The sequence below is a fragment of the Protopterus annectens genome, chromosome 10.part0 (assembly GCF_019279795.1).
Source record: "Protopterus annectens isolate FY-2018-M chromosome 10.part0, PAN1.0, whole genome shotgun sequence".
Taxonomy (NCBI): Eukaryota; Metazoa; Chordata; order Ceratodontiformes; family Protopteridae; genus Protopterus; species Protopterus annectens.
The window spans coordinates 819021475-819039013 of NC_056744.1; the positions used below are offsets into that span (position 1 = coordinate 819021475).

The 17539-nt window shown below is 39.1% G+C and overlaps 1 protein-coding gene across 5 annotated transcripts in view; it reads right to left on the reverse strand.

Moving 5' to 3' along the window:
• Positions 1–17539, reverse strand: part of TBC1D4 (TBC1 domain family member 4) — a 2350609-nt gene that overhangs the window by 677882 nt on the left and 1655188 nt on the right. For 3 of the 5 annotated variants that reach the window (XM_044085627.1, XM_044085626.1, XM_044085630.1), the window contains exon 11: positions 14667–14816. The exons of the other annotated variants lie outside the window; for them this stretch is intronic. In XM_044085627.1, the coding sequence (XP_043941562.1) occupies positions 14667–14816 (150 nt within the window). The remainder of the gene's footprint in view (positions 1–14666; positions 14817–17539) is intronic. 5 annotated transcript variants of the gene reach the window in all.

The window sequence follows — 17539 nt, forward strand, 5'->3', positions numbered from 1 at the left end:
TCTCCCTGGGCCTCCGCTGAAAATGGACATGCATCCAGTGGGACCATCCCGGTCAACAAATGTAAAATAAATAAATAAAAATAAATAAATCTGTACCTCCACCTTCCTGTTACACACACACACACACACACACACACACACACACACACACACACACACACACACACATATATACATACACATACACTGTGCTATCAATACCTCCACACTTCTACATAACAGAGATGCATACAGTCATCTGTACCTCCATCTTCCTGTTACATCCAGTGTCATCTGTACCTCTATCCTCCTGTTACATTCAGTGTCATCTGTACCTCCATCCTCCTGTCACAATGTTACATCCAGTGTCATCTGTACCTCCATCCTCCTGTCACAATGTTACATCCAGTGTCATCTGTACCTCCATCCTCCTGCTACATTCAGTGTCATCTGTACCTCCATCCTCCTGTCACAATGTTACATCCAGTGTCATCTGTACCTCCATCCTCCTGCTACATTCAGTGTCATCTGTACCTCCATCCTCCTGTCACAATGTTACATCCAGTGTCATCTGTACCTCCATCCTCCTGCTACATTCAGTGTCATCTGTACCTCCATCCTCCTGTCACAATGTTACATCCAGTGTCATCTGTACCTCCATCCTCCTGCTACATTCAGTGTCATCTGTACCTCCATCCTCCTGTCACAATGTTACATCCAGTGTCATCTGTACCTCCATCCTCCTGCTACATTCAGTGTCATCTGTACCTCCATCCTCCTGTCACAATGTTACATCCAGTGTCATCTGTACCTCCATCCTCCTGCTACATTCAGTGTCATCTGTACCTCCATCCTCCTGTCACAATGTTACATCCAGTGTCATCTGTACCTCCATCCTCCTGTCACAATGTTACATCCAGTGTCATCTGTACCTCCATCCTCCTGTCACAATGTTACATCCAGTGTCATCTGTACCTCCATCCTCCTGCTACATTCAGTGTCATCTGTACCACCCTTCAGCTGCTTGAATGCTACACATTCTAAGTGTGTAGATTACATAATTAAGATTTAATTACAATTTTTAGCTGCTTTCACACTACAGCCACTATTTAAAATGGATGAGATGTGATTCCGTTTTATGTTTACTTCTGAATGTAATTCTTCTAGGTGACTAATACTGTACATATGCACATACACCCTGAATAATATAAACCTGAGACAGTTTGTGATGTTGCTGGCTCAGTTATCCAGCTCATGGACTACAGTTACAGCACTTCTGCCATAAGGCTTCTCTGTAAGGTCATGCATGTTGTACAGGGCAGTGTCATGACAACCACCAGTGAACAAAGCAGATACAGGCCTGTTGTAATATTTATAAACATGCAGCAGTTTTACATACAATGCAGGTGTTTTTCAATGCTTGCGCATTTCTGTGTAGCAAGTGGATTGCTTTTTACACAGTAAAGCAGGATGTGTAAACAGAAAATCTGTACAAGCTCCAGTCTTCTCTGGCCTTTTGACTGTCAGTGAATCTCTACTAATCTGCAAATTGTCGTAACTATTCTGTCATGTTTAAACTACCATCATTATTTTTACTTTCTCAGCTCTTATGTTACATTGCACTATACACATCTGCCAGACAACTATTCTTTGCAAATGTACATTTTAGCACTGTTTTTGTGCTGGACTGCAACTATGCAAATGTGCAACATATTGTTTCAGTCATATAGATGCTCCCCACAGGGCCAATCATCAAAACAGCTGGTAGATAAATCAGCAAATATCTCAGTAAACCAGTATGCAAATGAATAAAGCATCAAATTAATAATGTAGTAGTGATAAAAGTATTTCACAATAAATATTAATTATCTTTGGATAAGTAATGTGAAGTAGCTGTGCTTTGCAGCAAGAAGCACAAAAAATAAAAAAAAAATAACTGCTGTTTTCTTCCTCACTAACAATATCTGTCCAATTTTTCTTCAAGAGTACAATGCAATTTGTTGCTTTCCTCTGGTCATAAGTGTAAAGCAAAATGTTTCACCTCTATGCAGGCAAAATGGGTTTCCCCGTCCCCAGCTGTATTACTTTTTCTACTACCATACACAGAGTAGAACCAGCAGGCTGTAATTCTATCAGCATGTTGTGCCTACACTTATCAAATCACATATACATCTCCTCGGTTGAGGATGCATTACTTCAGTCATGCACAATGTACAGTAAACCTGGTCTGGATTGACAAACAATCAAAACAATGTTGCTACGTGCTGCTGTTCCACTAAAAATGCACCAAATGCAAAGTGTTTCATCTTCACTTGGGTAAAAACAGTTTTCTGCCTCCATTTGTATTAATGTTTCCATGCCCAACATAGCACCTGGAGGCTGTAAATAATCCTACCACACACAGTGCACCTTAGCTTCTGGAGTACACGTTAAGCTAGCAATGTATAAGAAACATTACCCAAGACTATATTACTGCAACCATGCATGGCAACATACTGACATGATCTTTACTGAAAACTAATCAGAAGCATGTTGCTCTATACTGTTTTCCCATTTAACAGTGAACACAAGACAGAGCACCTTGCCCAGATACGTATTACAAAGCAACAAACAACCAAATGATCTTGGCTGCTTCTCAAGTAAGTGTTGTTGTATGTTGTTTCCAAATTAAAGAACGACTCACATGCAAAATTTTTCAGCTGGACTTTGAAAAAAAAATCAGTTTCCCATCCAATTCTGTATTTATTCTACCATGCAAAAAACAGCATGTCAATTCAATATTAATTCTAACATGCACAGCTTAGCTTCTTAAGCCTATCTTAAATCAGTTAAACCCAGTGTAGCTTACCCGGAGCTTTATTACTTCAATCATTCATAGAACGATGAAGTAACACAGAAATGACCACAAATAATCAATGCTTTGTTGCTGTATGCTGTTTTCCCTTTAGCAGGTGCATCAAATGAAAAATAATTCAGCTTGACTCGAAAAAACAGTTTCTGTCTCCTGTCAGTATTAATTCCATTGTACAGAAACCAGTACCTGGATAATGCAAGAATTCTACTGCACATAGCAAATATAAGCATTATAGACACAACCTTACTTGGGACTATGTTATTCCAATCATTTATCAATATAGCAACATAGTCACACTTGTTTGGTAATTAAGACCATTTTAATGTATGCTGCTTCTTTATTAAAAAACGAATCAAATGGTTAAAGACTTCCTATCATGTAGAAACCTCAACATCCAGATTTATTAAATCTCCTCTTCCCATAAAATTATAGTTCTGTACTCACCATAACTCTGCATCTGTGTTACTTGTTTTCATCCTTCCTCAACTGATGGGTCTCTGATCCATCCTTGGCCAAGTGATAGACTTTAAGCTCCATACCTCAAGCTCCTTCCCTTACTCATAATTCCATGTCTACTCCTGAGATACCCCATAGTGATTCTGCTCTCTGCTCTCTATTTAACTTATCACAACATAAATAAGTAGATAATTCAACAATAGTTCCTGAGGTAAACAACACAGATAATATAAAAGTATGGAAAAGTAGAAGAATCAGAGAAAGATCCCATACAGCAAAAACTAATAAGGCATATCCCTCAGGATATACCAGGAAAGACAGTCAATAGGAAGGGGGAATGATGGGTGGGAAGCTGAGGAAAGACAAAAACAGACAACTTATGGCGAGTAAATAACTATAATATCTGATGTTGTTTTTTGTCTCAACTGATGGGACAGAGACCCCGGCTAAAGTAATCTTGGGTGGTCCTCAAGGAAGGATATTCCAGAGTACAGCAGAGCCAAAAGGTGCCCTATTTCTGGATAAAATATGCAATTTGTAATGAGCTATAAAGATATGTGCATTGAACCATGGAGCAGCTGCACAGATGTCATCTATAGATGCTCTGGACCAAAAAGTGGATGATGTAGCCACAGATCTGTTGGATTGTGCTTTAGGATGTTTGGGTAACAACAGGGTGATAAAATCTGGTCGGGTAAGAGAGAAGGTCCTGAACAGGATCCAGTGTGAACAAGGTGAGGCCACAGAAAGGGGAATCATAATCAGTGAGGTCAGAATTGTGCAATGACAGTACCCTTGCTCTTCTGCTGTAATGCTTTCTGAATAAACTTGAAAATGAGAGGAGTAGGAGGGAAGCCATATAACAGAACAGAGGGCCAATCATGAACCAGACAGCCTCTCTCAGTGACTCCTCCTCAGGGGGGGGGAGGTCGGGGCAAAAACCTGATGCACTTGATATTAAGGTGAGAGACAAAGAGGTTGAAGCATATTTGACCTCATTGGCAAGATATAATTTCTGCCACTGACTGAGAGACCACTAGCGACAGAATAAGATGGACCTTAGTCAGTTTGTCTACTAGCACTTTGGTTTTCCCTGGAATATCACTGCCAATGGAAAGTGGCTAGAAGAGATTGCCCACTGTCAAACTCTCATTGCCTACTGGCAAAGTGGGTAAGACCTGGTTCCCCCCTGTTTGTTGATGTACCAGACCACAGACATGTTGTCTGTTTAAACGCAATCATCCCTAGAGGGAGAACATATTGAAATGCCTGCAAACCCAATAAGATTGCTTTTATTTCTAGGACATTGATGTGAAGACTGGCCTCTGTTGGGGGCCACGTGTCTTGGACTGTGCTTCTCAAATAATGCCCCCCCTACCCCACTTGGTAGGCATCAGCAGTCACTGTGGCCTTGGAAGAGGGAAGAGTGAAAGGATGGCCCTGAGAAACTTTCTCTGCACAAATCCATCATGGTATACGACGTCTGCAAACACTTGTGATGCAAACTGGAGTCATCAGTCTCAGGTGAGCTTCAACCACTGTCATGAATTTGATGAACACCCTTGGGGCTGTAGTGAGACCAAAGGGCAGTGCTCTGAACTGGTAGCGACTGGCTCTCAGACAAAAGTGTAGATATCTCCTGGAACAGTTGTGTATTTTGATATGATAGCACACATCCTGAGTATGTACAGCTCACATCCTAACATCTTTTCAAGATGCAGGATGGACTGAACCATGACCATCAGGAATTCTGAGTGTTTCATGAATTGATTTAGACTGCTGAGATCCAAAATTGGTCTTGGGTCCCCAGTCTTTTTTGGCACTAAAAAGAATCTCACGTAAGTTCTGGATCCTTGTTGGTCTGGTGGGACCAGCTGGATGACTCTTTTCTCCAGCAGCTTTTCTATTTTTGTAGTTGCTGCATTCCTCTGTCTGGGTGGAATGTCAGGATTTTTTTTGCTGTGTTTTGGAGACAAAAGGGAAAATGGTATGCAATAACCTTTGGATATAATATTTTTCACCCAAGAGTCTTTGGTAATGGCTCTCCGGGCTTTCTGATGTAGAGATAAGCATCCCCCGACTGCCTCCAAAGTGCAGTAGTGGGGTAAACCCTTCAGGGACACTAATAGGGCATCTCTGAGAAAGGAAGTCTGAAGCCCTGGTGTTGCTGGCCAACTCTGCTGCAAGGGTGGTGTCTCCATTTGAATTCCCCATCTGCTGAGAGGGGATCTTTCTCCATACAAATCTTGGGAAGAGCCACAATTTTCCTCCATCTCTCTGGTTCTAAGGAAAAAGTCCTCTGTGGTTAAAAAAATGGAGTCCCATGGCAGAAACTGTCTTCTCATCTTGATCACTCCTGGAGAGAGTCTCTTTCACCTTATGGCCAAATAAGGTGGATCCATTAAAGGGGCATTGATGAATAAAGACTTGAAGGGCTCCACAAAATCTCAGAGGTACATCCAGGTAAGCTTTCTAATGGTTAAATCTGAACCTGCCATTCTAGCAGCTCCCACTGAGGCATGAAAGAACAATCTCATGGAATCACTGGATAAAGACTGGAGGGTGGCCAGTTGGGAAGAAATGCTTTCTTATCCTCTGCAGACATGGTTGACAGTGGGGAGTGAAAAACTGTTTAATTAATTCCCTTTGAAATCTTGTAACATATGTCAAATAATTCAGAGACCTGAGGGCAAAGGTCGCTTATACACATTTCCCAAATCTGTCCAAAGACCTATATTCCCTAGTAGGGGGGTGGACAGTAGAGCTCTGCCCTACTAGCTCTTTCCTAGTGGCTGCTGCAACCAGCATAGCATCCACTGGGGGATTCTTGCCCCAATGAGCTCTAGCTTTTGGTGCAACAAGAAACTCGTCCAGTCAATTGGGGATGGGCTTCAAGACATCCAAGTCCTTTCCAAGCCCAGTGGGAGATGAGATCTACCATCTCATTCATTGGAGCAACTACCCAAGTCATAGCTGAGCCAGCTCTGAAAGCCTAAAGGAACACTGACTCTTCTTTGGAAGGTGTGTGTGTGTGTGTGGGGGGGGGGGGGGGCAGAAGACCAACCTCCTTTCTGTTTTAAAAGTTTGAGTATCTCTCTGAATTAAATGTCCTCATGGTGTGATCTGGGGAACCTTCTCCTTCACTGAAGTCAGTATCTTCGGTTACTGACTCTTGTGGAGAGTGTAGTTCTCTCTTCTTACACATTTGCTTCAGAGGGGGCTCTTAAGTGGGAGGTTCCATAGGGGACTCAGAAGTGCCAGCAGTGTCCTGGATGAGGACAACCTTGAGCTTGACTGGACTGGCTGTCCCGATGGGACAGGATGAGAAGAACTAGCTTCCAGTACACTGTTGAGTGTAGGGTGGACCCAAGGGGGGCAAGGATGTATTTTCCATCAAACAGAAGCAAGATCTCTCCACTACCTCAAAAGATGAAGCCATGGGGGACCTATGTCTCATCCCCACTGGCTCCGAACAAGCTTGTGTGGGCCGAAACCCAATCCATCCCATCTCCAGCCTCGAAGTAGAGATTGGAGCCAAGCTGTCTAGGACCAAAGGTCTGAGAGGAAGGGTCATCTCCAAAAGCATTGGATTCAATCCCAGCCCCCCAGATCTAGTGATGACACTGTGACCCTGAGATCCTTCAGGATCTGACAAAGTCAGACCCGTCTGAGTCAGAAAAAGTGTCGGAATAGAAGAAAGGTGAGTCTTTGGATCTGACATAGACATACTTAAAGTCTCAGGTCCAAATTCTCCAAAGCCACTGGATGGATCCACCTAGAAGTTAAAGCTTGGGGTTGTGTGGTGGAAAGGTTCAGTGGTCTGATGGGAGATGGAGGCAGTATTACACCCAACCGAATCTGGCTTATAAAAATATTTTCTCATCACCCTATCCACATCCGCTTCTGAAAGGCTCCTGGATGACCTGAGGGAAGACAAAGCTGATGGTGCACAGGAAGCCCTTCAAGGTGTGTCCTGAAAGAAGGGAAAATGAAGCCTAAAAGACACTGACTCCGGTGAAAACCTAGGCGACTTAGACCTGGATTTAGTCAGATCCAAAGGTTTAGCTTCTGTCAGAGTCAAGCCCTTGGAGGTGTACAGATCTGACAGTTTAGGTATTTTCTTGGGTGGAGCTGAGCCCAAAGAAGTTGAGGGGGGAGAGTGGTCAGAGGAGAGATTCCATGAATCTTTAGGTTTTTATGCTGCTTCTCCTGAAGATTTCTTACAGGAAGATGGGGCTCCAGAGACAGATGAAGCAGAAGATGGAAGATCATCTTTCAGGATTAATTTAGTCTTCTTCCCAACCAAAACCCTGTTAGTAAAGCTGGAATAATGTCAGAATTAACATTAAGATGTCCTGGAGCCAGGCAATACACACATTGAGAATGGCTGCCAGAGTTTAGAATTTTGTGTCCGCAAGTGGAAAACTTTTTAAAACCAGTAGGTTTTTCTGACATTGTAGCAAATACAACCAGCTAAGGAAAACACCAACAGTGGTAACGAGAAACACCTAATTATAGGTAAGAAAAAATACCAGCAATGGTATGAAAAAGATGAACCATAGGGGTAGTGATAGAAAACGTAAGAGCTTAAGGCCCAAATGCTAAATCCAATGAGAAATCTCTGAGTATATAAACATTTTGTATATGTGTGTGTGTGTGTGTGTGTGTGTGTGTGTGTATATATATATATATATATATATATATATATATATATATATATATATATATATACACACACACATATACACACACATATATATATATATATATATATATATATATATATATATATATATATATATATATATATATATATATATATATATATATATATATGGGTCTACTTTACATTACCAAAACGACACTTCACCGACACACAAAACACCGACCCCAAATAACCGAAAACACACAACACTGACAACTCACAAAACCGAACACAATTACACCGACACAAACAACGTAAACTACACATGATACACAATGACATATCCACTAACCCTAACCCAAACCCTAACCCTAAGGTCCGACACTACCGCACAGTTACCCTACCCGCACCCTAACCCTAACTCACTTAACCCACCCCTACACCTAAAGACTGTCACTATCGCACACTTAACCTACCTGCACCCTAACCCTAACTCACTTAACCCACCCTAAAACATAATGCCCGTCACTATCGCACACTCACCCTACCCGCACTTTAAACCTAACTCACTTAACCCGTCCCTAAACTACAGTCCGTCACTATCACACACTTACCTTACCCGAACCCTAACTCCGACACTACCACACACTCACCTTTCCCACACCCTAACCCAAAATCCCACAATATCGCACACTTACCTGACCGCTCCTAACTCCGTCACTATCGCACACTTACCAAGTCGCGCTCACACGTTACCCTTGTCGGTCTTTCGGCTGTCGGCAAATCACCTTTTTGATCAACTTGCTTGTCGGTCGTTGCATCTCGGTCTTCTATGTGTCGGTGAAGTGTCGTGTCGGTAATGTAAAGGGGACCCATATATATATATATATATATATATATATATATATATATATATATATATATATATATATATATATATACACACACACACACACACATACACACATATATACAGGGGAGGAATAGAAAGGAATTAACTTACAGGAAGGGAAGAAACATAGAAAACTGTAGAGGAGTATTGAAAAAATTTTACTCTTATCCAATATGTCAGTCAAGCTAATGGTGACCATGTCTTATCACTGAAGTGGCAACATGGGATCTGAGGTATCTCAGGTGTAAACAGGGATTATAGGTTAGGAGAGGAGCTCGAGCTATGGAGCCTAAAGTCTATCGAGTGGCCAAGAATGGACCTGAGGTCAGATCCAAGACCCATCAGTTGAAGAACAGGTGAAAAAGACAACAGATCAAGGCTGTTCTACAAGGCTCCATTTTATCCCTCACTGTAGTCTCCCTACTTATCAACAATCTCCAGTCAGGCATACCCTTCCTTCATATAACCATTTATGCAAACAGTATGGTTATTTACTGCTAGGACCCTTCTCTGCTAGCAAAAAACTCCAATCTCAACCACTGGCTAGACAAACACAATCTAATTCTAAACACAAAAAAACTAAAACTATCAGATGGAATACACCACAAAAACTGTCTTGCTACACATAAGCAAAAAACAGTCTAGAAACTGTGCAACATTACAGATGTCTTGGCAGGAACCTCACTCACCTTCCAATACCATTTTCTGGTTACAAAATGAAGCGATAAAATTTCTGCTGGGCCAAGAAAAACTTTTTTCACAGCAGGTACAGGCAAATGGGTTCTACCTGGCCAACTGAAGTATGGAATTCCTAAATAACCAGTTGAGGTGTAGACTTCCTATCATTGGCTCTACCTCAAAAAGGAGTCTTACTTTACTGCAGACTACATATGCAGATTTATAACCCTTTCTCCAACAACAGAACATCACTAAAGCACTGTTGGAAAAGCCAGTTACTTGTTCATATCCCCAAAGGACTTTCCTCCTCCTAAGTACTCTGTTCATCAAACATACAATGTAGGAAACCCTTCTCTTTTTTGCACAAAGAATACAAGAGAGATGTCTTCCACCATACCATTTAGGTTGTCCGTCTATGCTCACCACCACCTACAGCTTAGCCCCCTTTAAAAAAATAAATAAAAGAAACATCTTTATTAAATTATCACTTATGACACAGGCAATCATACAGTTATATAAATGAAATCAAACAATAATGACATAATTTTACTTGCAAAGCATTTTACATCACAAATGATATTGACAAAATTTTAGTTGCAAACTTTACACATCACTTATAATCCACCCAATCATTGTCAGTCAAGCATTACATAGCTCATTCAAATTCTGCCTTCTGTTAAACCCCACTCCTCCCCGTATGTAATGTTCCCAAAATTCCCATTTATTTCCTATGTAATTTGCTTCGACCCTTTTGTAAAGATCCCACTCCAAGTTGTTTTACCTATGTTACTATAGTCACTATTTCTAGTACAGTTGGTTTAGACTTTGATTTCCATTTTCAAGCAATTGCTTTTTTGACAGCCACCATAACTAGATTCAACAAGGCCTTACTCTGTCTAGCCAATGCCAATTCATTCTGTAGCATCGCTCAGAAAATTCATTTTCCTAGATACACCAATTTGTTCACCCATTATCTCTGATAGAGTAGTCTGCATGGAATCTTTAAAGTCTGCCAGCTCATTACACTCCCAGAAAATGTGTTCCAAATTACCTCTTTCTTCCCCATCACACCTCCAAGATTTGCTGTCTACCTGAGGAAAAATGTGAAATACTCATTTACCTTTATTTCGTTATTACTTCTCACTACAGGTAATCACAATAGGGCTTATCAAAGGACCTATGGTATACTGCTTTACTTTACTTCCCTGTGATCTTCAAAACTGCATTTGTTTAGCAGAGTTAACACAGCTTTCAGATGTTACAGTTTACCACAGTATCCTTAAGTTAACAGTTCACCAAATTATATTTGAAATTGTTTATAATAAAGTGAAGCAGACCTCATCTACACTTTGGTTATTACTCTTGTTTATCAGGTATCAGACAAAAATACTTATCAAATAACTAATACCATAATGTTAGAAGTTTCATCCATTGATCTTTTTTTTTCACAAGAGCATTATAGAATTGGTAACTAATGAACTTTTTCAAAAGTGTACTGGACAGGCACAACTTACACGAACATACTTAGTAGGCTCTATACATGACAAATGATAAAGCCTCCTATGCTACACTGTTCTCAATGGGATAGACCTGCACAACATGGCTCAGGACCTAGACGCTCTGTTATTTCAGTTATGCACACAGCACTTTGCCAGAAGCTGTATTACTTCAATCATACACAGCAACACCCAGCTGCACGGTCTTGACTGATACAAGCTCAAGTTCATATTACTATATTTTGCTTCCCCATTCAACACTGCACCAAACAATATATGTAAATATGTCAACTAAAGAAAACGACTCCACTTACTTACATGTGTCTATTATAGCATACTACTAGGTGCCAAACAACAGTAAAGAATCAGTCCCATAATACTGTATGCTGCATTCCACTGATTACCGTTATTTTTTTTTCAAGGATGTTGCCATAGCAGAATTAACATGGTCTCTAGATAATAAGCAGATGTGTATGCCACTAAATTAATTCAGTTTCCATGCACTAAGAAACTCTGTCTAAGGTAGAAATGCACATCCAAAATTTTCAGCTAAAAGGTGCATTAATTCAGCTGCTGCACACAGCACTATGCATGAGGTTATATTACATCAGCAGCATGCAGCAACATAGAACAAATTAATCAAGACCATGCTGCTGCATGCTGCTTTAAAACATGCACCAAATGTAAAATAAAGAACATTTGTCTAGAACGACTCACGATTAGCTACCAGAAAGTAACACATGGCAAACAACTACGATCATGCTACTTCTCTATTACACTGTGCACCAAATGGAATTTGCAGAAGAAATCTATTCCTTTTGCATGTATGTGACTTTAGTTTTCACTATTGGCTCTAACAGAATAGCTTCTCTCACATAATCATCACCACATTGATGCGTGTTGCTTTTTCATTGTAAAGTACACCATATGACATTTGCAGTAAAATTAGGTACAACATTCTTTTTGCATGCCATGCCATCCACTGCTGTTGAGTCACATTTGACTCAGATAGTGACCCATGAACAGCCGCCATCTATAAAGTTTTCTAGGCAAGTAAGATACATACGTAGATTGCCTGCCAAAACACACACACTTAGGAACAATTTAGATTCACCAATCCATCTACCACATGTATTTGGGATGTGAAGGAAACCATAGTACCCAAGAAAAGAAAAATAAAAAAACAAGAGAGGATATGCAGACTCCTCACAGGACACGCCCTGGCTGAGAACCATAACAAAGAACTTGTTGTTATGAGCTGACAAAGCTACTTACTTTATCACTGAGATTGATGGCTGTCCTTCTTACTTATAAGTTACTATAACTTCTCACTACAGGATGTCATGCAACAGAGTCTGTAAAACAATCAAGACCACACTGCTTCCTACATAAGAAGCACCAAATATATGCAAGCATGTAAAACAATGAAAGATATTCTATTTCCTTATACATGGCTTTTGCTTGATACTATCAGGCATCAAATAATAGTGCCTGTCGGACAAGCAATACTACAGTATGTTGCTGTATGTTGTTCCTCTATAAAACACTTGACCAAATGACACCTGCAGTAAAATAAAGTAAATTACTCATTTTGTTTGTATTTAACTGTAACCTCTCAGTACTAGGTATCACAGAACAACACATGTCAAACAATAAAGACAGACTTTCTTTATCCTGCTTCCTCATTAAACAAAATACCAGATAATATTTCTAAAAGTGAAATAAAATGAAACCTTCTTCTTACTTACATTTGAGTAAATCATCTCACTATCAAGTAACACACACAAAGCACTTGAGCAGCAACAAAGACCATGCTTCTTTATATTCCCTCCCCAATGAACACTGCATAAAAGTTGTATTTGCAAACAAGTGCAGTAAAATGAAACACATAACAATTAGAAGTTAAATATAGACAAGACGAATAATTCAGTATTTTACAAGACTGCACATTTTCTACGTGACATTTTTCAAATACCATCACTTGCTCCCCCACCTCTGTCATGCCATCATTCCGCTATATCCTAATGCAACAGTACCACTGTTCCAAAAGCTAACATTCAGCGCTAACAAATGTTTCTTATTCTTCCATAACCTAGTTATACTTTCAGTTCTCAGATCTTCATTATCATGTTATTTATATACTGGGGTATCTCTACCACATTATGTTGCAAAAAATGATTCTTATCATCAAAAAAAAATCTTATTTGTAATTTTAATCATATTATAACCAAACACATTGTAAAACATGGAAAAATATTTTTATAATAGAAAGTAGCAAAGAGCTTGCACCAAACAATAACTGACTCCACCCCAGGAGCCACAACAAACAGAATCTATTTATAAATACAACATAAAAAGATGAGTGAAAAATACAGACAGGTGCAAAACCATACCATACTAATGGAATGGACCATAAAAATTGTGGGTGTTAATCACATGGATAGTTTAAATAAAAAAGCTACATTAATACACACTCTGGTTAATAAGCACGCAGAAACATATTAATTTTTACTCGGGCGGCTGTCATAAAGTCAAAGCTTTAGTGATGAAGGTGGCTGAAAATAAAATGCATCCATGATTTAAATATTTTGGTTTGACAGTCTTGGCTAATTAGATCAGCAAATTGGTCTAAGGAGCATACATTAGCTTTATTCAGCCCTCATTAGGTCAGTCATTGAATATAATGCCCCTTTTGGCATGTATCTCTACAGATACATACAACTTGAACGCTCACATAGGTACCTTAGTAAAAGGATAAAAGGCATAAACAATTTGCCCTACAAGTACCGGCTTAAAGCCCTGTCACTATACTCAGTATCCTACCTAACAGATGACGTGTGTCTGCCATAAAAGGTATCCACCAACCCAATACTGATGGATTTACTGCACATCAGCAAGTCATATGGCATCAGCATACTTGGAACAGGGATCTAAATCTCTTCTGCAGCATCAACAGAATGTTTTAGAGGGACAGGTATATCTCACAGAAGATACTGCTGCTCTGGAACAAGCTCCCCATCCACATAAAACAAAGTTCATCTGAAAACCACATACTTTACTGGGCTACATAGTTTCACATTTTGAATGGGATGTATTTTATGTAAAAATAAAAAGCACTTCAATATCTACAGATTTTCACACTCTAGTTATTGTCAGGTAAGTGAACCTGCATCACAGTTCATGTTGTTTTAAACTCTTCATTCCATACCAATCCTGACAGGTAGGACCCACGCTTCTAATACATGAAAAAAAAAAGAATTCACTATATTCAGTGCAGAACAGGGCCTCTAATGAGCAAAGACTGTCAAATGATATTAAATAAATAAAACAAGTCAGATGCAGGACTAATAATCCACTAACAGGGAAACCATTAAACCTCCTTAATCCACAATCTCACAAAAAGTCAATGATAACGTGTCATTAAAGTCTAGCAAATCAGCCAGTCATTCACCCATTTGTGGTCAACAGCCACCTTATCCACCAGTGATGTCAACATTCTAGCATCTGTGCCAGTGAGATCTTTCAAAAATTAGATAAATAACATTAATTAAAAGGAACAAGACACTACAGCTGACAGTTAGCACAACCCTGTTAATTACTGGCCAGCATCACAAAGCATGCTGTTAAAGCATGGATCATGCTGAAAGTTTCATGTGCCATTCTCACCTCTTCAAGCCTGTAGTTTCCGACTGCTGCAGCAGTCTTCCAGAACTTTGATAAAATTTGGTCAGGAAAGAAGGGGCAGACAAGGATGTAGGGAGACTGGAGGAAGAGGATTCATTCCCTGCAAAGCTGTGTCTTGCAATATTAATGGGACTGAGTAACAACAGAAAACAGAAATCAAATTCAATAACAACAGCATATTGGGGGAGAAATTATTAAGTACATAAACATTTTGCATGTGAAACAGAACTAAATGTAATAGCAGCCAATTTCTAAAACATTGTGAATAAACTGCACCAGCTTATTTCTATTGATGGTACTTATACTAGTAAATTAGAAAATACATCACAATGCTAGCAGGAGCTGAAAATACTGTAATACCATATGAAAATAATAATGTGTACCTGAAATAAATATGTCATACAGCATTCTAATCAAAAACGTGAAATTCAAATGAATGAACAGCTTGCCTAAAACAGGGAATATGGGGGCTCTAAACCAGGTATGAGTTTGACTTGTAAAAGGTTAACAATCGATTTTGTGCTAGTATGTCTATGTGTGTGCAAGCACACCTCGATAAACACGTGCACATTTGCAACCAGCGAGTAGCAGTGATGTTCCCTTACCTATAAACACAAGAACTGCATTCTCTCTGCTGCTTTTATTCATGTGAAGATACATTATTACTACGCATTGCTTTACTATCCATAGACCAGGTACAATATTCGTAGAATGGATCACAGTAGTTAAAACCAACACTCAAATTTCTGCTAAGTAAGGAAAGCAAATAAAACAACAATCCAAATAAAATAAAAATGCAATAAAATGATTATTGGATGCCTATTTGCAAAACAACCAGCACATCCAAATTAATATCAACTTGTTTCTCATTCAAACTGAAAGGATACTAAGATATAATGAGCAAGTAAGTATGTGAAAAATGCACAGTAAAGTAATATATCTTGTTATACAAATGTGATTCAAGTGGCATAGACTGTCCTGTAAAACTGCCCTCACAGCAAATATGGGTGTCTTGTGGAAAGCTAAGTTCATAGAATGATATCATAGGGACCGAGAATGGTCAGCAGTACAGAGGAGAGTCAGACTGATAGATATATGGTAAAAAGGTAGCCATTCAATCTTAGTGTAGTACAAAAAGTAGAAAAATGCTGCATAGTTTTGATGAATGTGCCTCACTACAGTGTTAATGACTCATGTCAGCAAAAACTGACATGTTACTGTACTTTCCAATAAGTAACCTCAACATACAGATTTGTTTAATAACAGATGGCATCAAAAATTGTTATGACAATGTCATTACAATTATACAGCCTTAAATCACAGGAGTATTGGCAAATTGACATAATGCACTCACCTCCAAGTCAAAATGTTGAGGGGGGAAAAAATGAATTATACATACAGCCAAACTCAAAAATCCTGATGCTAAAATAAGCCAAAAACAAGATGTCAGCACAGGGTTAGAGACAGGCAGTTACCATTAGAGTAATGTCCAGGACTAGGATAGGAATAGCATACCTAAATAAGGGTGGTAAAAGAGGGGAAGCCTTAATTATGCAAGCTAATCCTAACTCTAACTCCAACCTTGACCGTGATGCTAATCATAATCCAGTCCTAACAAAACAGCACAAACACCTAACCTTAAACCTACACCTACTCCTAAAACACACACACACACACACACATATATATATATATATATATATATATATATATTTCTACATCAACGTGTACACACACAAACAGACACTCAATCACTCAGAGTACTGGAAAATATGGAATATACCAGGTATTTTTACATTCCAGTACACTTGCAATTAGTAACTGTGTGGTTTTAGAGTTGAGATTGCAGTCTGACTGACTGGCATGAAGCCATTACAGACTTTTATTGACTTCAGGGACCAAAAACTCTCAAGTTAATGTATTTATTGAAAGACTTAAGTATTCTTAACACAGCCATGCTCAAATGAAATCCATGTCCCAATTACTCTATGAAACCTTAATTTAAGTGAAACAGATCTGTAAGCCTGTGTCAAATGGCGCAGATTTCTGTTGAAAGTAGCAGCTAAAAGCAACATTGGGCCTAAGTGTGTGATTAATGCTTTGATGTTACTAAAATTTCTAACAATCTAGCATTATAACATATTAATTACAATGAACTGGTTATCATTAAACATTTTCAGGCTGTCAGAGACTGTTGAATATAGAAATAAAAAAACTAACATTTATAAACATCTCTTGCCTTCTTTAAAGGACATACTAGAAGATCACCACACTCAAGAAATATATAAAACAATGCATCTTACCTTGTGTTATACTGTACTAATGTCCCCGCTGTACTACAGATAGCTATTATTACACAGCATTTGTTTCAAGGTCCTGTCCTGTTCAAGCTAAGATATCCGAAAGATGACAAGTTTTCCAACGGTCTACAGATAAACTTCTGTTGACAATGGATGATGTTTATTTATTTGCACATTGGAATAGACTGGAATTAATATTTTTTGAATAAACCTGAATATCCTGATTTTCTGGTGATTTCTGTTCAGCTGGATTGCTTGGACAAACAAAGTTGGCATGTTTTTGTGGCATACTGTGGTTTGTGGTGTGGGGTTTCCATTCCTGCTTCACTGACATGTAAAAGATCCAAAAAGTGGTTGAGCAAGTGATTGGATTGTTTGGTGCTGAATCTGAAAGATCTGGTTTGTTTTATCTGTAGTAGCAGTTTTATCAGTGAGTGGTGATTTGGTGTTTGTAGAAAATGGGTCTGCTCACTGTCTGTACTTTTGTGTCAGTTTTCTGACTGCTACAGTTCACTTCTTGTTGCATTTGTTCAAAACAATGTTGCATTCTAAAGC